The sequence below is a fragment of the Pygoscelis adeliae genome, unplaced genomic scaffold (genome assembly GCF_000699105.1).
Source record: "Pygoscelis adeliae isolate BGI_AS28 unplaced genomic scaffold, ASM69910v1 Scaffold5, whole genome shotgun sequence".
In the NCBI taxonomy this organism is placed as follows: Eukaryota; Metazoa; Chordata; class Aves; order Sphenisciformes; family Spheniscidae; genus Pygoscelis; species Pygoscelis adeliae.
In genome coordinates, this window is record NW_008824753.1 from 64,821 (window position 1) to 85,671 (window position 20,851).

The 20,851-nt window shown below is 37.7% G+C and overlaps 1 protein-coding gene across 1 annotated transcript in view; it reads left to right on the plus strand.

Annotated features, from left to right (window-relative positions):
* The first annotated feature begins 3,931 nt into the window (after nucleotides 1–3,931).
* Nucleotides 3,932–20,851, plus strand: part of CHID1 (chitinase domain containing 1) — a 122,153-nt gene continuing 105,233 nt past the window's right edge. Inside the window, exons 1-7 of the mRNA XM_009323422.1 lie at nucleotides 3,932–4,099; nucleotides 5,523–5,672; nucleotides 6,524–6,656; nucleotides 7,651–7,695; nucleotides 9,042–9,148; nucleotides 10,611–10,672; nucleotides 20,005–20,097. Of these exons, the coding sequence (XP_009321697.1) occupies nucleotides 3,947–4,099; nucleotides 5,523–5,672; nucleotides 6,524–6,656; nucleotides 7,651–7,695; nucleotides 9,042–9,148; nucleotides 10,611–10,672; nucleotides 20,005–20,097 (743 nt within the window). The 5' untranslated portion in view covers nucleotides 3,932–3,946. The remainder of the gene's footprint in view (nucleotides 4,100–5,522; nucleotides 5,673–6,523; nucleotides 6,657–7,650; nucleotides 7,696–9,041; nucleotides 9,149–10,610; nucleotides 10,673–20,004; nucleotides 20,098–20,851) is intronic.

Sequence of the window (20,851 nt, forward strand, 5' to 3'; positions counted from 1 at the left end):
GGGTGCCGCGGCAGTTGAGGGTGGCCTGGGTGGTCCCACGGGGTACGAGCTCGGGGGTAGGCCGCGGCGGGGGCTTGCTCTGAGGGAGCCTGCTGGCTTGGCAGGGTTGCAGGCTGCTGGCGGTCTCTGAGGTCTGCGTGGAAAGCTTTGGTATCTCCTGAGAGTCAGACGAGTATGGGAGGCAATTCTTACTGTCAAAGTAGAGCACCTTACAAGAGGAAAGCAAGTAACACTTTCCTCTAACACAAGTAAGAAACGGGTTTATTTTCTCTCTCTTCACTCCTGAATCTAGTTTTTGTTGACTGAATTTAAAAACACATCAATAGTATGCTTCCTGGGCTTCCTTTACTAAGTGATGCAGACTCCTTCTGCAGCAGTAGTTAGAATCTAGTTTCTTCTTTAGAAATAAAGTATAAACATTAACTCTGACTTCCAAATAGTTACCATGCCAGCCTCCAAGATTATTTAGTTTCTTTGGTTGCTTCTTTTGGACAGCCTAAATCTATGCCAGCTTTTCTCTTCTTTAAAAATAAAGATGCATTTAAAACAGCTGACTAAAAGTATGTTACCTCATGTGGAGACTCAGGTTAAACAACACTTGTGACCTGGCTTAGAGAGAAACCTGGGCTTCAGATTAGTTTGTCAAATGATGTTTTAAACCTTAAATTGTCCATAGTATCAGTTGAACAAGGACACAAGCAGAGTCAGTCTTAAATTTTGCTTGCATTTTGCAGTGATACAGGAAATAAACAGGAGTGCTCCACTCATACAGTTCTACTCAGTTTAGTTAGTTTGAGGAGAATTAAAAAATGATGAAGGAAGGTTTGCAGAAGAAAACCTTGATGGGGATCTAGTTTTGTAAAGCTTGCAAAATTCATGCTTATAGTTTCCATAAAGAACAGTTAAAGTTTGACTAATTCATCTTCATGTAGTAGAGCGATGCTGTCTACTTAATTTTCACTAAACTGATGTTGTTAAAGAACAAATTATTAAGATAAGGTTCCAGCCAAGAGTTGATATTGGACTGTCACTGGCAGCAACCATTTTGCCACAGGCTCAGTGCTTTCTATAGATCTAGGAGTGGATGTTGACTTAACAACAATTGGCAGATGGATATGGTCATGTCAAGGAAATGAGCACATTTTGATGTCTAATTAGAGTTCAGTGATGGTTTTTTAAACTTCAGTTGTTAAATGTTAACTTCTCTTCAGGGAAGTGGATGCTGTTGCTAATTGTTTCTGAAAGTGAAATCAAACACCTCCAGATCAATATATACCAGCTTCTGGAAGAACTGATATTCTGTCCAAATAGTTAAGACTTGTATTGACTATTCGGGCTCTCAATTGTTCCTCTCTGCAGTAGTTTATAGATACTGCCAAACTAGACAGAACAGGGTAGATGCTATCAAGAGCAACCCGCTTTGTCAGATTTTTTAGGATGTGGAAACCAGTGACCTTGAAGTCAAAGTAGAAGCATAACATCTTAACTATTAATAATAGTGAATTTCAAATAGTATAGCGATTTAGCTTTTACCCCGCCCTCTAGATCCAAGAACTATTAGAAGGCTTTCTGCTTTTATTTTGCAGTCTTTATAAGACTTGACTAAAGCCTTCAAATAATTTTGTATATGAGGTTTTTGATGCTCTATGTTCTTTGGTGCTAGTGGCATTGTTTTTTTTCAAGCACTTCTTCTGCCATCATACTTCTGCTTTGTTCCCTAATCAGGTACTCCTCTCCATTTTCCTGCAGAATCCCTAACTCCTGCAATAAATATCTCTGCTTTTTAAAACCTCACTGCTAAGCCAGCCACATCCAAATATGCCTAACTTTATTGGGTTGATGATCTCATCTCTGCATTATCACTGTTGGCCTCAAATAGCTGCTGTTTCATTTAACCTTTAAGGTTCCTTCTGCCATCATGTTACTGCCACAGTACTCCTTTAGGGTGCTCAGTCTGCTGCTGTGGGATCCCTCACCTGGTGTTTTGGACAGAAACAAAATACTCAGACTTTCGGCAGCACTCATTATCAGTGCCAACAGAACAACAAGTCTTGTGAATATGAAGTCTTGAAGAAATGAGCTCGTAAGTCTTTAAAGTGAGTGGTAGAAATGTTAATTCTTCAGAGTAATACAGGAAGCACGAGAATTTTTGAAGTTTGACAAAACTTCAGCAAATTATGAGAAGGGTAACCTTTTTTCTTCTTCATTAGGTTCTCATAATTACAAGAAGCAGCCTGATAACATATCTAGAGCCACTAGTTTATTATAGATGACAGCTAGTGCCAGTTTGATACTTAGGACTTCCAGAATTAGTAACAGGTTGCTTTTCTTCATTCTGGTATTTTACCGCCTTTTGCCCTGGTTCCCCTAATGCTAAATATTTTTTCTCTGTTTTCTTCTTATCCACTTCTGGGAACTAGGCTGGAAAACCAGTGTGACTCATGAATGGGGAGAGGTTGAAAAACAAGCTCTGGCTGTATTTGAGATTTTTTTTGTGAAGTCTTTCCTCTGACAGAACTAAGGTGTGATAGATAAATAGCACTGAACAGAACTGTTCTCTATTAATTCTCAATTCTTTTATCTGGAGCTGGGACAAACTATCAAAGTCATTCTTCTAGACCAAAAGGACCCCTATTTTTTTTTTTTTTTCAATTCTGTGTGTATCACTGACTTGGTAAGGAATTGAAAGCAAAGTTCTCACCTGTTAGAGTAAAGGGACATAGGTATAAGCATATAGCTATAATTCTTGCTGTCTCTTAATTAATTTGTGACTTGCTGACTGGGTTAGGCAGGAGCAGAAATTATCAGTGCCAACAGAACAACAAGTCTTGTGAATATGAAGTCTTGAAGAAATGAGCTCGTAAGTCTTTAAAGTGAGTGGTAGAAATGTTAATTCTTCAGAGTAATACAGGAAGCACGAGAATTTTTGAAGTTTGAGAAAACTTCAGCAAATTATGAGAAGGGGAAACTTTTTTTCTTCTTCATTAGGTTCTCATAATTACAAGAAGCAGCCTGATAACATATCTAGAGCCACTAGTTTATTATAGATGACAGCTAGTGCCAGTTTGATACTTAGGACTTCCAGAATTAGTAACAGGTTGCTTTTCTTCATTCTGGTATTTTACCGCCTTTTGCCCTGGTTCCCCTAATGCTAAATATTTTTTCTCTGTTTTCTTCTTATCCACTTCTGGGAACTAGGCTGGAAAACCAGTGTGACTCATGAATGGGGAGAGGTTGAAAAACAAGCTCTGGCTGTATTTGAGATTTTTTTTGTGAAGTCTTTCCTCTGACAGAACTAAGGTGTGATAGATAAATAGCACTGAACAGAACTGTTCTCTATTAATTCTCAATTCTTTTATCTGGAGCTGGGACAAACTATCAAAGTCATTCTTCTAGACCAAAAGGACCCCTATTTTTTTTTTTTTTTCAATTCTGTGTGTATCACTGACTTGGTAAGGAATTGAAAGCAAAGTTCTCACCTGTTAGAGTAAAGGCACATAGGTATAAGCATATAGCTATAATTCTTGCTGTCTCTTAATTAATTTGTGACTTGCTGACTGGGTTAGGCAGGAGCAGAAACAAATGGTATTTCTTATTTGCTATAGAAAAGGTAAGGTGGTACTATAATTGTTCTGAGCAGCAGACATTTATTTTAATTTCAGCTGTGAATTGTTATCCTTCTTTAGGGGTTCTTTAAAAGGGAAGCTGCAAGTGTCCAACCCACTTTCTCTGTGATACACCTACTAAAACAAAAAAGGTGTTCAACCCTAGGAATCTCAAAATACTCCTGCTATTTTGCTGCCAGAGCAAAAGCACTATTAAAAGAGTACTGCCTTAATAAGTCTGATTCTAGAGGGCAGAAGATAAGACTATTGCTTGACTTTTCTTAGACAAGAAAACTGAATTAAACTGTTATATTCTTCTGTTCACAGAGATTTGAACCGTTATGTTTTCAGGGCAGGAGAAACTTCACATGGGGAAAAACACCATGAGGCTTCTCTGTACTTCACTTTCTCTTATCATGATTTGCTGGCTAGCTGAAGGTACCCTGTCAAAAACAGATGCAAAGAAAGGTGCTACAAAAAAACTGGAAGAGAAGGTAAGAGAAATAAGTGAAATGCTCGTCTTATCTAACATGTGCAGTGAGCTAATTGAACTTTGGTAAATGGACTCTGATTCTGTCAAAACAGTGTTAAAAGCAACCAAGCATTTCTGTTGAAGCTTATGCTCACAAATAAGACTACCTGAAACTGTCCTTTCCTTCAGCTTTTATGAGTGTCACAAACGGTTCACTCCTTGAACCAATATGATGTAGACTTCTGGAGCTTTATTCCCCATGCAAGCTGCAGAAGCAGGAAGTTTTTGTCCCCTCTTGCATACCTAAAGGAGACATACTTCCATCCCTTTGGAAAGGACGGTGGGGAGCAGTAGTTTGGGCCAAGAGCACTAGGTCGTTTACTGGTGGAAGGGAAGGTGTTCTCAGCCTTGCCAATGGGAAGGCTGTATCCTGATAGAAGAGTCTTGTAACCAGCAGTTCCTTTGCAGGCAGAAATGATTCAGAGTCCTGTAGCAATCTGAGCAAGTGGAGCCAATGTGCTGAAGTCTCTGTTAACTTGCTGAACGTGTTCTTGTTTCCTGCATGTTTTCTTTCAAAACTGCAAGAAGGCACAGCAGTGCAAGAGAACGGGTGTGTATGGAGAGGAAGTATATTTACCAGTGCATATATCAAGTATATGTACTTAGTGTTGCTGAGTACGTTAGGTAAAAAAGTAGACATGTTCAAAATCCTCTCCCTTAAATTGTAAGTATAGTTAATCCTTCATTATGCAGATACATCTCTCATTGTATTATTACTTGCTTGCTCAACGTCTACCAGGAAGAAAATCTAGTCTGCAGGTAGTGAGGATAATACAAAGTGTTAAGACAGGCCTTATCCCTAAAGTCCTTACGCTGAATCAATAGATGGTTTCTGCGTACTTACCATGCACACTTTATTAGGCCTTCTCACTCAGTTTCTTTCTGCCAAAACTATTTGTGCTGCTTTAGTTGAAGCAGATCTTCCTTGAAGAAAGGTGTTCACAGCCTTGGCCTCCAGTAACCACAATGCGGCATGCTCAGTTTAAAATATATCCAGTTTAAAAGTTGTCTTCAAATTCTTGGTTAAGAACTCCTAACCCCTATTTATCATTTTGGGGGTAACATGCCAGAAAGCATTGACTAGAGAACAGAGCACCATCAGCTGTGGTGAATGATGTTCTTGAATCTTACCACTACTTGATTTTTTTTTTTGTTTATATGCTTTTTGCCTTGCAAACAAAGTAAGTTTACTGATGATGACAAATCATTTGTGAGTACTTTCCTGTTTCAGTTTTAAATCAAACTGCTCTGCATCATTTAAAAGGAGTGCTCAGAGTTTAATGATGTGACTTTTTTATTTTCTATTTTTTTTTCTTTTGAAGTTTGTTGCCATTGAAAGTGGCTGCTTCGTATAGCTGGTTCTAAAAACTGTCTTCTCGCCCCAGATGCTGCATTCTGATAAAAATGTGCAGGACCGGGGACTGGTAGTTGTGGATCCAAAGGCAAAGGATATTATACTGGAACACAGAAGTTATTGCTCCAAGAAGATGAAGGAAAGACATTTCTCGGGAGACGTTCTGGGATATATTACTCCTGTAAGTTAATAAAATGAATAAAATTGGTGCTTTGAATGAACATGCAGCAGACTGTGCTAATCTGCAATCTCGCATCCCTGCTTTAAAAGCTTTTTTATAATAATGGGAACTTCTGGTCAAATACAGTCAAATAGTCAGAGGATTATTTGAGAGCTGGCTTGGGATTCAGATGGTCTGAAACCCTTATTCTCCCATCCAGCTCTTGGAGGATGTCTAGGTCATACTGTTTTTCTTCTCACTGGTAAAACAGAGATGATAGTATCCTCTTGTCCTTGATGAGCCATATGAAGTTGCAGTAAAGTCAGGATAGGATGGCTACTAAGTGTCCTCATACCGTGCAGCTACCAACTTGAACCTTCTAAATAAACAGTCAAAACTTTATGCTTCTGTCAAACTGATCTCTTTTGCTATCCAGTCTTACTATTATTCAAAGCATCATTTCTTGAATAGTAAATGTTTCTTCCTTTTGTTTAGAGGATGCTTTTCACTTGTTTCAGTCTTACGCTGCTCAAAAGAGAAATAGATGCCCTATAAATTTTCACCTTTCTCAAGTTCTCTCGAACATAAATGCAGAGTCTGTAAATTCAAAACTGTGTTGGAATCTACATGCAAATTCCTGTAGTTCAGGTGAATTTGCACAATATGAAGGTTGCCTTTCATGTAGCTATAGGTTTCCAGAGTACTTTCTTATTTAAATAAAAATAATGTCCCAGAAGGTTTCCTCAAACTAACAAATGGGGACCTAGCAAATGATTACATTTGTGTTGAAGAATTTGTATTGGTCAAAAGTAAAGTGAACTGTATATCTTGCTTTTGAGCCTCTCACTTTTTTTTCTCCTTTCTTTTGCAAGTGGAACAGCCATGGCTATGACATTGCTAAAATATTTGGGAACAAATTTACACTAATCTCACCAGTCTGGTTACAAGTGAAAAGGAGAGGGAAGGAAAGGTTCCAGTTCACTGGGCTCCATGATGCTGATAAAGGTGTTATTTTCTTTTTCTTTGAATGTGCATTGCAAGTAAGATTACTGATCTTGTTGCAGACTAGGTAGCATTGGCAATATATCTATGTGGGTTTTTCTGGCTCTGCCTCATGGTGAAGTACTTTCATCCATTCCATTTTTTGGGGAGTTTTCTTCAGAGTGAACTTCTTTCTGTCCCCACCTGCTTCCACATGTGTACATAGTTTATCTGTCCAAAGAATAAGTAGAAAGATTGGCTCTTCCATCAGGCTGTCTACAAAGCCCCTTTTAAAAAAAGGAAGGGACAAAGAATCTGTGCAGGCAGAAATAGTCTTTGGTGTTTGCACTGTGCAGTTGTTTACCTGTTGTGGATTTTTTCCCTCTGCAAAAACCTTTGGGTGAATTTGTTTTGAGAATGGAAGATAAATTTAATCTGAAGAGAATTTTTTCCTTTACTGTCAAGAAACTGTCAGCAAGTTCAGATTTCAGCTAGTATGTTCTTTAATAACCAAGTAGTTTATGGTTTTGAACTTGATTGAATGTGGAATCTCATTTGAAACAGCTATAATTCTTACCATGTTGGTGCCTACTAACAAATTCATTCAAGTGCAGTGACTGCCAAGAGGAGTGGATGGGACACTTGGGAGTACCATCTTTAAAAAAAAAAAAAAAAAAAAAAATTCCACCCAGGTGATGCTTGGTGATAATGTTGTTCTGAGTAGGTAGTAAGATAGTTTCTATGATAAGGCAGAAATGTAAGCAGCAGGGAGGGGTTGGGTAGGGACTATTGTAAGATTGTAGTAAATGCTAGTTATGCTGTTGTGGAGGTGAATAGCTTCAAATTCTGTGCATAAGAGGATGTTTCATCTGTGCTGGTTGTGAACTAGTAGTCTGTGGCAGGAAGATAGATATAATGAAACTATGCTACATTATTGAAGAATGCTTGAAAATACGTTGTTATTGTCAACATCATTTATATTTTAACAGTTGTTCTCTTACTTGATGCTGTTTGACAGGCTGGATGAAAGATGTCAGAAAAACCTCCAAAAACATCAAAATAGGTGAGCCTCTGTTTTCTGTTTGTTTTTTTTTTTTATCTTGAACTGTTAGCAGAGCAAAAGAAGGTTTTGTTCCAGGTGTATATGGGAGAAAGGGAGGTTACCTTAGCATAGTTGTACGAAGGAAGAAGTCTCAGAAGAAAAATAAAGGCAGTTAACTATAGATAGTTAAGTAACTGAAGTATTCGTCCTCTGCCCTAATGTTTTGCCTTAACTTCTTGCCTCTGGACAAACCCTGGGTCACAGGGCCCTCTCTGGAGGGGTACTTTGTATATAACACTACATGCTTACCTGGGGGAGCAGTCTTCAAACTTGTTGCTCAGGGGTTCTGCTTAGTTTAAAAAAAAAAAAAAAAAAAAATCCAAATCTGAGTCAGTCAGACTTCCCTGCATGATAGTAGAAAAGTTCCCCTTTGGCTTTTCTCCCCTTGAAGCTGGGAACTCAAGGGATATGCCACGGTGTGTGTCTTTAGGGAAAATGGCAAACATTGCTATAGATGTAATACTGTACTAGACTTCTTACATTTGTCTATAGCAAGAATTCTGTGGAACTGTGAAACCCTTCTTGATTCAGAATCAAGTATGAAACTTGAAGAGCATTAGAAAAATTGAATGCTCAGTCAGATATTTTAAATTACTTCAGCTGCCAGATGATAAAGCCTCTGAAATCTCTCTAGACTCTTCTAAAATACTCTTAACATCCTTGGTAGTTAGAAAGGGCTTAGACATAGCTCTATATGAGTTGTTTGCTTTTCCAGTGTGCATGACTGTCGACTGTTCCAACAACAGTTTTCCTGACTCTCGTCTGACTATGTTTTTAGTTTTGTGGTGTTAGAAAAAGAAATTATGTGAGCCTAAGTGCCCATGTTTTCCAAAATAAAAATTTGTCATAGGGTCTTGAGATGAGTAGAAGAGTGCAGTAATATAGGACTGTGTACAAAAGAGTAAATTAGAGTTTGAGGTGAACTTTTCTATCTTGTTCTTGTGGTAGAAGAGATGCACAACTTGCAGAAAGATTGCTGTTTCATGTTGGTGTTCTTTTAAGACTTTACTTGGGGCCCTAAGTGATAGTTCAGATAAGATAGTTCAATCAAGTGAAGGTATCTTTTCTTAAAACTTGCATCAGTGCTGATCTTTAACTAAACATAAAATGAAGAAGAATGTTCTACAGTGTCAATTTATCTGTGCTGCTAAAGTTGGTCAGAGTAAAAAAGCAATGATCTTGGTCATGGGGTATGTTGTTTAGTGGCATCTCTGCTTGTATCTGCTGTATTCTGTTTCTGCAGGAATATTCCAGTGTAGATAATAAATTCTTAATTTTCACTACTGATTGATAACTTTGCTTGATAGTGCCTCGAATTTTGTTTGATGGCTGGACTTATCAGGACTTCGAGAGTGTGTTTGGCAGTGAGGATGAGATAGAGGAGCTTTCTAAGAACATGGTTCTGCTAGCCAAGGTAAAAAGACTTTTTGCTAATGCTTATAAAATAGTGTGAGATGATATTTGATTCCTTTTGTAATGGGTGTTTTCTCATTTCCAGTAGTTTTATATTCTACAAAGTAAAATTCTGCTCAAAACAATAATAAGGCAGAATTCCTAATAGTGTGTCCTAGTATGTGTCCAATTCCTGTAAATACAAAGTACAGCAACACTTAAGTGCAGTTAACTACAAGTCTAAAGTGAGACTACATAAGTCTGATCAACATAACCTTGTTAAGTTATCGTTGGCAGCTGCACTGGTGACTTTTGCCTGCTATAAATTGTGATTGACAAAACCTGTTCCGAACAGCTGACAGGCTGAATGTTAGGGGATACCTGATAAACTTCTCATGGAGGTTGCCTAGTGAGCAGACGGCTTTCTTTTAAATTTGTATTAAAAAAAACATAAATCTATTAAGCAGGGGCTAAACCGGTTAGTGGTGTTTTTTGATAGGCAGAAAAAGGGTCATGGGTGCAATGAATGCTGTTTTCTGTGTTATAGGAGTACATTCAGACTCAGTGTGCTAGAGCTAATGAGCCACTTCTAATACCAAGAATAACTCACTGGATATCTGTTACTGTACAGTTTTGCTCAGGTCTGATAAACCAGTTTCCTTAAAATGTTAAGAGACTGGGGAGAGGAAAAGAGGTTTTCCTTTAAGGAGTGGTTACTGTTTGCTAAGGTTTTCTGGGCAGCCCCTCAGCTAATGGCTTTAGAGCTATGCATGTATAGGACTAGACAAGTTGCACCCAAAAGACATTCAACTTTAGTGATTGATTCATGACAGCCTGCTTAATTACTGTCAGAATAAGTTTTCTTACTTGCTACACAATATAAAGAAATCTTAATGTGCTCTAGAGGAAGATGGATATAGAGGTAAACTGAATAGTTTCTTAAAATTTGTAACTGATACATCAATTTTAGGTCCTCAGTAACAGTTGGCCTCTTAAGGAAAGGGTACTCAACTACAACAGTATCCTTGACAGTGCTAAACAAATGAGATTAATTGTGGGAGAAGTTTGGAATCATGCCTATGCCAAGTTAGCATTTACATCTTTAGACTCAAGAGCTCATGAGTGTTTTCCCAAAATACATGTAAATGTGTGTCAAATGATTTGCTTAACAACCATCTTCCGTTAATGGCTGAATTTTCCCAATCCAATACTGGTTTATCCTGTAAGAGTAGAAGTCATGGATAACTAATAGAGATTTTCAACTTTTGCATGTTCGTTAAATAATTTGTGTTCTCTGACTTCTTCATGAAATTCTGCATTAAAGACGAAGCTGGTATAAGAATACAGAACATGTTCCATCTGTAATAGTACAAGGAAAAACTACAGTAGTTATGTGTTTTGATGCTGCATTATCGTCTCTGATACAAACATAATGAATAAGCGTGTTGGTTAACTGTATATTGTTGTCGATTCCCTTTATTTAGAATGAAAATTTTGATGGTTTTGTAGTTGAAGTTTGGAGTCAGCTGGGAAATCAAAAGCAAACGTGAGTATAAGTCTCTAGGATGCAATTCCTAAAAATCGGCTTTTGTAAAGCATCTTTTTAATTTGTCCATGTTGATTTGAATTTGTCATTATAAATAAATACACTTCATTCTAGGACAACTGAAGATTGTTCTAGTTATCTTAGAATGAAGTAGAAGAGTCTACTCCACTCTACATGAGCTCAGATTACATAACAATCTTCATAGTGGATCTAGCAGACCACATTAGCCTTTCATACTTGAGTTCTGCAAGATGTTACTGTTGTACAAGGATGAAGAGGGTACCTCAACTGCATGCTTACTCAGATGTTGGCACTGGCCTTTATTATAACATTGATTGATTTGCATTACTGGGTGAAGCTTGGAATTGTGGGATGCTTTCAAGACCACGAAATCCGAGTTGATTAGGAAACCTTCCAAACCTTTATATAGAGATCTTTTAGACATACTGAAACTAAAACCAAAATCTCCAACCTGAAGCAAATACAGGGAGAAACTGGCTTCCAGTTCTCGCAAGCACAGTATGTTTTGAACTTTGGAGTAGTTGATCTATCTTTTGGTAGCTCTGCTACGAAGTTTCAGTGAGTCTGCATTTATTGTAGCTGCTAAAACTAAAGGGCTTATCCATATTAAGCTGTTTCCTGACATATTCTAATCTGTTTTCCTTGAGCAAAAGCCCCTTGGCTGTCTTAACACCTTGGACGGAGTCAAGGCAGGGCAAGCTCCAAACTGCTGCTTCAGGAGGAAAGGGCAGAATGTGTGGTGAAATGAATGATTCAGTGCAGCAATGTGAAGATTTTGTGTTAGTTCCCTCAGGCATCCATTCCCTAAAGCACAGTATTCCTACCAGCTCTCTATTGCCTAAAATGTCTGGGGGAAAATAGCTTAAAAGAAAGCTCCACAGAATGCAGACTGTGTTACGGGAGACTTTCACCTTTCAAAAATGTTTACTTCAGGTTACTCTGTTTAGGGCAAATGTTACTGACTGATGGCATATAATAGTTAGTTCTAGAATTGAGTGTGCTATTAACGAAGTCCTACCTTTTCCCTATAAAATCAACACTTGTGAAGAAAGAATTGAAACTGCAGAATCTTTGTAGTCTTTTCAGGGGCTCCACCATTTGCACTGGAACGAATAATCCTTAAGCTAGATGCTCTTGCTCATAATTAGGTAATTTGCCATGTTGTTCCTAAAAGTTGATCTCTATACTGAGCTCTGAACCTATTGCAATGTCTTAATAAGACAGCCAACAAGGTGATTTAAGCAATTAGTAGCTGCCAGCCAGAAGTTGGGTGTAGTGGTCAGTTTATCTACTGTGCTTACTGTATTTCAGTAAAATTGATGCTTTTCCTATTAGTTAACTTACATGAATGTAAGACTGTATTACTGTAATTTTAAGACTCACTGAAGACCAATTTAAGCACACTAGCATCAAAGTGCTGTATTGGAAATGACACATATGAAGCATACTTTTTTATTAGCACTAGGGTGTGTTTACTTCTGGCATGGTAAAAGTTATACTCTCTGCCAGGAGTAATGCTGGTTGAAAACAGCATTGCTTGTCCTATCTTGTGTGATAAGAACTGTTTGTACTAGAGGAGGTGCTGCTGTGTAGTTGCTCTAGCCATCAGTACCTGAATGTTATTTAGGTGAAGTATAGCAGCACCACTTACATATTCACTGTCTGTCTGTTATTGATAGACAGGAGTGGGAAGTATTTTCCATAACTTCAGAGAAGGAAAGGGTTATTCTTAAAGAGTAGAATGGTAACTGCCTCCTTTGCTCCGAGTCAGTAATGTTTGATCATATGTGGCCACCTGTGAACAAGACTTTAGGATTATCCCAACTCAAAATGTGAAAGATTGTTTGGCAGAAAAATATGACTAGAAAAAAAAGTTATGAACTGCAGATTTTCCTCCTCTTCAAGACCAGTTTTGATTTAAGTGCTTCATTGTAAACTCATCTGTGGTTTTTTTCTTCCTTTATTGCCACTCCCCTAGAAATGGCTAGGGTGTTTAAGTTGCAAAATACCTTGTGTTGGGCTTGCCTCCTCAGAGACAAGCATTCTGAATAAGGCTAATCTAGGCAGCAAGCTGAAGCTAGGCTTGTGTGTGGAATAACAGTTGTTTTGTGAAAGTAGAAGCGCATCATTACATTAAAATTTTGTCTTATGATGCTTGTAAGTTATGGGACCAGTGTCTTCATTTTGAGATTAAGTCAGTTTGTCTATCACTTGCTCTAAAACTGGATGGCTTGGGTATCCAGTGCCCCAGGGTTTTCCCTATCAATGTTTTTTGGAGTGAACAGATGCTTTGAACAGATCTTGAGGGGCAGGATTAAGTGAACTTAGCACCTTGGCAAGCCTGTATTTTTATTGCACATTGAGTGGTGTTACTTTGGGATCTGTTAATTTCATTTTGAATAGCAGAGCAGAGTTATTCCTGATAAATGGGTAAGCATGGATGGTCTTTTGCTTCGCTAGAAAAGAATTGGAGCAGCCCATGACCTCTTCAGCCCACAGAGTGGCAGTATTGTAATATGACTCATACTGATCTTCCTTGTCAGATTGTGTCTTTCGACAATGACAAACGCCAGCAGTAAAGCATGTTCATAACCTTGGACGGGTGGGGGTCAGTTGACAGGTAGGTGTCAACACAGAGATGACCCCTAATCCTTCGGAGATGTGAAACGTTCATAGAACAGCAATTGTGTATGCTCCATATAAAGCATCTGTATTAACTATTAGGTACATAGTGTAGGCTTTCCTGATTCCAATCCTTCAAGGTCAAACACCTGAAAGTAGCTTAACCTACTTCTAGGTAAAGGAATAAAAGATCATAATGATGCTCCTAGGAACAGATAGTTCTGCCTTCAAATTACTTTCAGAGCTGTCTGACAATACAAGGAGACCTGCGTAGCTAATACAATTTATTCCTATTATTTAGTGTGAACGTGTTTTAGTTTAAAAAGAAAATAAAAAAATCTGATTTTTTTTTTTTCTGAAATACAAGGAATAGTCTCATATGAGCAGTTAGCAACAGGTTATTGAGACTCAACACAGGTGCATAAAAATATCTGGGGATATGCTGCAGCTGCCAGCTTGCCTTATGAAATGACAGAGCAGTGGTGTGGATCTAAGTAAAAAAAAAATCTTAGAATCATTATGGTTTTCATTTTTCAAAACCTAAAGTAAGTGGATACCTAGCTATTAATAAATTATAAATTAATAAATAGCTAGCTATTAATAAATAATAAATTAATAAATAATAAAAGGCACTCAATTATTCTAGTGCATCCTTTCATGTATCTGTGTTGAGGGGAAAGCTGTGGAAATGATTCCTGTTATTTCTGTAATAGTGTTATGCAAAAGATCCATGATCTCATCCAGTGCACTACCTTAGTGGTTCAGGAACGCTTAGTATAGCACAGGTTTCTTTATCAGACTTAAAATAACTAGAGAGTGGGATTTGCTTATTTGACATTTGTGCTTGATACAGTGTTTCAGCTACGAAATCAGCATCCACTTTCTAAAGACAGTGTGCAGTGATAATTTTTAGCAGAGTGCACCAATATTTGTTGAGGCAGGTGAGTCTGCGAAAGAATCTGAAAACCTGCAAATTAGTGTCTTAACTCACTAATAAATTTGGTTATGATTTAAGCACTACTTCATATATCAGAAAGCTGGATTAATTGCAGCTGAAGCTGTCTTCTCAGAAGACCTCAGCTGAGCAAGTGTCTCCATGAGATACCTTTTTTCAATAGCTGAACATGAATTTTGGTTGGATTAAAGAGGCATGATGACATCTTCGTAACACATGCTCTCCCCATTGTCTTGATGTTGGGGCTTGAAACACTGAATTGCCTAAAGACCTTGTGACAAATTTTGTAAGTATCTCCATATAACAAGGTAACTGTTAGCTCTGTGCAAAGCTTCTGTAACCCATAAATCCTGTGACCAGCCTGTTTAAGAACCTGTGATCACTGAGCATTTTTAAAATGAGGCAAATTTAGACACTTCTCTGTCAGCCCTTTGCAAGTTTCTGGAAAATCTTGATTTTTTTGGAGTACTCACTTCAACATTCGAAATGAATGAAAATTCTTCCTGCAAGGAAGAATTATTAGAATAAATAACCCCCTTCCTGCAAGGCCTGAGGGGTTATCTAAAAAGAGCCTTCAGTTTCCTGTTTATCCTAGCTGGCATTACAGATGGGGTGAAATGTTGCTAAGAAGTTATGTTGCTGGCATCCACTAAGACATGAAATTCTGTGGTTTCGGGCTCACCACATATCTTTTGTTTACATCTTAAGCAGAACTAACTTAATCTGGTTCTGTTTGTTTCTAGGAACAAAAAAATTTCTAATCATTCTGGTTTGGCGTTAGAATTGCTCTGTAATGCTCAGCAGACTAAAGTCTTAAATTATGTCAATCCTTTGTGCTGCTTTCTTTTGCATATTCATTTAAATGTTGATTTTACCAGCAGTATAAATTTTATATAAGAGAATTATGTGCCTAAATGTAGCTGCCTGGTTTCACATTAGATCTCCTAAGAAGCGGGGTCTCTGGCTGTTCATGTAGGGTCCTAGATGACTCGAGTCTTACACAGCAATCCTGTATGCATGCTTTGTATACCTTTGGATGTATAAAATGGCATATTTATATTCTTATATTTAGATGCCGAAATACCACCTGTTCTATCTAAAGAACCTGAATTGTCTTGATAAATGTATGTGGACCTAAGTTTTGGGGGGGGGTTTATACTGACCAGTTCAGGCTCCTGTAAACTTCTAATACAGATACTTCAAAGTACCCTCTATAGTACTGGTACCTACTTCTTTCCTGTGATTTCTGGGAATAGAATTATTGATATACAAATCACAGTGAGGTCAAATTTAATGTGAGATGAAAGACTGCATCTAACTGATGCTACCTCCTCTCATTCTGACAATCATTGCATGGTGAAAAAGTATTCTGTTTCCCATCTTTTATTCTAACATATAGGAAATCAGTCTCCTAACAAAAATCTAAATCAGCCAAGATATCCTATGCAGATTAGACTGCAATTCTAATGTGTTTTGCCGTTTCTTATAGTTTAAACCTGCTTCTTAATTAAATAACTGTCTTTTAGATAAAACATTCTTGACTGATTTTGCAATAAAATATTCCAAGTTATTCATCCTGTGGCATTTAAGTTTAGAAGTGTACATGGCAGAAATATTGAGATGACTGTGCAAGGAAAGGTTCTACTGCTTATTTAGTTAACAGCTAGACAGGACGATGTCTCTCTTGCTAATCACTTTTGGGTTTATTGGGTGTGTTTTTTCTCCAGAGACCTGGGTCATGTTGTGAAAAAGGTATGAATGTACCCATCAGAATCTCACAGCATACATAAAAGTGCACACATTATTCTGATCAGTCTGGCATGCGCTGACAGATGGCACTGCCACCACACCGAATCTATCTGAAAAATGTGATTTTTTTTTTTTTTTTTTTTTGTCACCACGTGCTGCAGGCACTTGGTATCGTGTAGAAGATGACCTTCAGACATCTTATTAATGTTGGTAGGAGTATAGGAGCAAACAGCTCTTCTGGCAGTTCTATCCTTCATGCTAGTCCCTGAAAAATTAATCTATTAATCAAAGATTTGCCATAATTCACTCCAGTTTCTTGGTATTAACTAGGCAATGAAATGGCACAAAAGGGCAATTCCTTCTTGAAGTAGACAGCTTTATTTTGTCCAATTTTCTTGACAAGGCATAAATTTTAGGGAGTAGTGACTACCAACTTGTGCAAAAAAGTGGCTGAAGTTGGAAAGTTGCAGAGTTCTGAAGGGTCACATAACTGAAGGGAAGGATATAACAGCCTTATGTTTTTTCTACAAGGCTTTTCAAATACATCTACAGCCCACTCTTGTGCACTGAAGTAAACTGTACTACAAGGTGTCCCAAACACAGTAGACCAGCAATGCTGGAAAAGGGAGTTCTGAAAAAATAAGCTTCCCTTAAACTTTGGGTGTTGAAAATTTGGAGATCTGCATACTTTATAGGGGACTAGATACTTTGAAATCATGAACACTTGGAAAATTGACCTACCAAATGGTAGTGATAATAGAAGGCCTGAAATAGTAGGAATGACGTAGACCTTAATTAGCTCGAGATAGAGTCTTAAAGCTGCCAATGTTTTAGTAGCTACTCTGAAGTTAAATTTTACAATGGTGAAGTCTCTGGTAAATATTTAATGAAGCCTTTTCAGGAAGACTGATTCTATTCCTACTTTTCTGCACCTCATTATAATTTTTAAAATGTCAGTAGCTTTTCTTTCAGAATTACCAGTGGTAATACGGGAGAATATTGTGTTGAAAACACTGGAAAGCACTGTTGGGACACAGTAAAGTTTTAATTTATAGCACACAATAAATGAACAGTCTACTATTGCTGTTTGGGGGGAAAAGGGGAAGAGTGCATATTTGATTTACATAATCTGTCTTGGCTGACAAATGGAAGTGAGCCTAAATTAAGTCTTTAACCATTAATCCTGTCTGATTTGCTAGAAAGTTTTCAGGGCCCAGAGACCTGGCTTGACAGGTTAGTGAGTAGATGTTAATTTGGGTTTCTTGAGCAAGAATTTGCAGTTGTCCAGCTACCCTTTTTCTTCCTAACCTCCTCCAAGTTGAAGCGAATTATTTTTTGGCCAGAGCTATGCTGCTTGGATTTGGTGGTGGGAGGAGAGGAAGTGGCTGTTTTGATGGAGTCTGTTTTTAGTTAGAGTCCTGTCTGCTAGCTACAAAATAAAACCAGCATTCCAAACTGCACTCCTGCCCCTTTATCAGGTCACGAATCTCTGTCCTTTGTTTACAGTTGTAGGTTGTGGTTCTATGCTGTATGCCTTTCTAGTCTTAAAATATGACTGGTTTTGTGCAGTCACTCTTTTTGTGGATACATTTTTACCTCTGCTGGCTAACCACCAGTGTCTGACATTGCTGAGGAAGGGGGAAACCTTGAACTTAATGTTAACTTGAATTTTTTTTTTTTTTCTCTTCATCTGGTTCAAAATAATCCCAACTGCTTTTCTTCTTATGCTTCAAAGCATTGCTATCTGGATAGCAAAATTTTGGGAGCTAAGGCAGATATGTGAAGATGCAGAGTGTGAGCAAGGGTATTGGCCTTGTTTCTAAATGAAAAAGAAAAAGACGTTATCTTGCTCTGCACCTATGTTAGGGTCTTTTGTCCTATTCCCCCCTCCTTCTATCCCCTCACCTTCTAAACAATTAAATTTGAAGACAGTAAATGTTTTGCATGGTGTAGAGTTCCCAGAGTTCCTACAGCTAACAAAGGCAGCCAGACAGAGAAGAGAGATCCCTGCTGATGAACAGTGTAGAATAATGTCAATGCCAGAGGAATTGATTCTTTGGTCAAATTTATCTTTTATGTAGCATCTCTGACATCTAATAAAGGGTGCACTCATACTGCAGTTTGGGCATAATCACTTAAAAAGGTCACTTAGCCATGAGATGCAAATCAGTGGGGAAGAAGGCTTAGCTTGTTTTAATACTGATTATAGTTTTTTATAAGATTATGTCATGTGGGAGCCGTGATGTGTGTATGTTGAAGTCAATAAATGTCTGTTTAGTGTTGTAATTTTTTAATGCGTTCCTATGGAAAAAGGATTCTTCTTTGCTCTAATTGATTTGTCTGAAGAGTGACACTCTTAATGTGTAATGCATATGATAAGGAAATGGGAAGGAAAGCTTTCCCAGAGCAAGAATGGTGGAATTACGTGCTGCAGGCAGACCAAAAGCTGATACCTGTAATCTCATGTATCCCCCCTGGAAGAGAAATATGGGTGGCAGTGTGACAGTTTATTGTAAAGAGCTGTTCAGCACAGCCAGCTGTCAAATTGTAAGCACAAAATACTGATGGTATTGGGAAAGTGATAAAACTTGCTTTGTTTGTCAGGATTTTGGGAGTAATGGCTTTTGTAGCATCCTTAGGAAGTTTTCATCAGGCATCAAACCATTTCAGGGAAAATGAAAATACTTGGTTGCCTTTGGATAGTGTCTACATTGTGCAAGTCAAGCGTTATTGCTGTGATGGATAATTATATTGGAAGATCAAGGATTTCAGAACAATGTCTCTAGGATGATACTTGAAAGGCATGACAGTACCAGAAGTTGTTTCTGAGAGTTCAGGTCTAATCTAGTTTAAGTGGAGCAACCAACTTGGATGATCGCCTATGTATATCCTGCCTTTCCTACTTTAGCACTTTTAGCCTACTGGAATGGGTAGTGAAGTTGCTTTCTACTCGGTTCAGGTTTAACCATAGTTCTGAACAGATCTAGAATTCTGTGCTAGTATCATCTGTCTGACTGCCTTTGTGGATCCACCCTGCCAGTGGGTAAATATGAAAGTTGATTTTGTTCTGAAAAATCAAATGACTTAAGGAAGGCACACAGAAGGGCCATATTTATAGTGTAAATTGAAGGTAATATTGGACTCCTCTTAAGATAACAGTAACCATTAAACTTTTTTGTTTCTGCAGTCTGTCTCTGAAAGATTTTCTGTAAACATCACCCTTCAAATCAGAAAGACTAAAAACAGTTTACATGAGAATTTTGGAGTTTATTTTCCTATTGAAATGTTTAGATTATGGATATGAAAATCAGCTTTTGTGAAAGACTTTAAATGATGCATGTGGAAGGTGATACTTCCAGATATGACATTGTCAAACATTTATTTTATAGCTATACAGTAATGTATTGAGAAACAAAAGGATTATTTATACAGAAAAAAACAGCAGCAGAAATGTTTCTAAACACAGGCCTCAGAAATATCCCTTGAAGATTGCATGTCTTGCTGTGAAAGCATCTTTACAAATTCTCAGACCTCACGTGTAGTAATACAGTGGCAACTTGAATCTATTCAACAGCTGCTTGTTTCAGAACAGTGTTTGGTTCTTCTATTGATCTTATTCCTTTTACAGGATATGACCTCAAGAGGTGACCTGCTCTGATAAGATACGCTGGTTTTACATGCTAACAATGCATGGTTAGATTAAAATAAAACTAGGAAACATTTTAGCCCCAAGGTGATCACCAGTCCCAATAAAATGAAGACTGTCTCCAGCAGTTCAGTGTTCTTAGTTCCAGAAGAGGGTAAACCTCTGATCAGTCTTCCTAATTTTTTTTTTTCTGTTATGGTCATTCACTACAAACTGTGTTTGGCTCTCTTGCTGGCTGCATCTTTTCAATTATTTCTATTGTTACTTGTTAACTTGCTCTTGCCAATATATAGCACCAGTTTTACTGCCTTTCCCTCTAACAATGTATTTATATTTCAGGGAGTTGATTCACTTGCTCATTCACCTATCTGAAGCTCTGCGTGAAGCACAACTTAAACTCATACTGGTCATCCCTCCTGCAGTTGCAGCAGGGTGAGTATTCCTATTTAGATGGCAGGTTCCAGATAGGAAATACTTTCTTGTCTGATATACAATAAATTCAAAACTTTGTTTATAGCTATGCAGCTTAAATGAATAAGAAGTTATTTGAGTTTGATTGGTAGCCCCATCTTCATGCGTGTTGCACTGAATAGTCTTAGTAACTTTGTGCATTCATATATACCTTATAACTTTTGTTGTCAAAATAACTTGCAAAGGTTATCCTATTGTGGTGTTAACCTAAAAAGAAAATGCATTTAGTAAGAGGATAGTATTTAGAATTGTTAATGATTCTGTTTATTTGTGCAATTGTTTGAATCTGACGGATGTACCAATTTATATGCTCTTCTGGCTCAACAGCAGGAAGCAGTTCTTATCTTTCAGTGTTTATAGCAGAGAGATATTTACTTCCTAAGATTGTATTCATTGAAAAAACAAAACCCATGTGGAAAATTAGAATGTAATTTCATTATATGTGGAAGGAATTTGAACCTTCTTTAAGTTTTTCCATTTTTAGGAAAAGATTCTACATTGTCTTTAAGTGATATATAGTAAAACTGAAAAAAAATCACAGTTTTACTATCTCTCTAGTCTTTTTCTGGAAAGAAAATGGCACTCCAGTATTTCATAGAATCATAGAATCATTAAGGTTGGAAGAGACCTCCAAGATCATCGAGTCCAACCATCAACCCAACACCACCATGCCCACTAAACCATGTCCCTAAGCGCCTCATCTACCCGTCTTTTA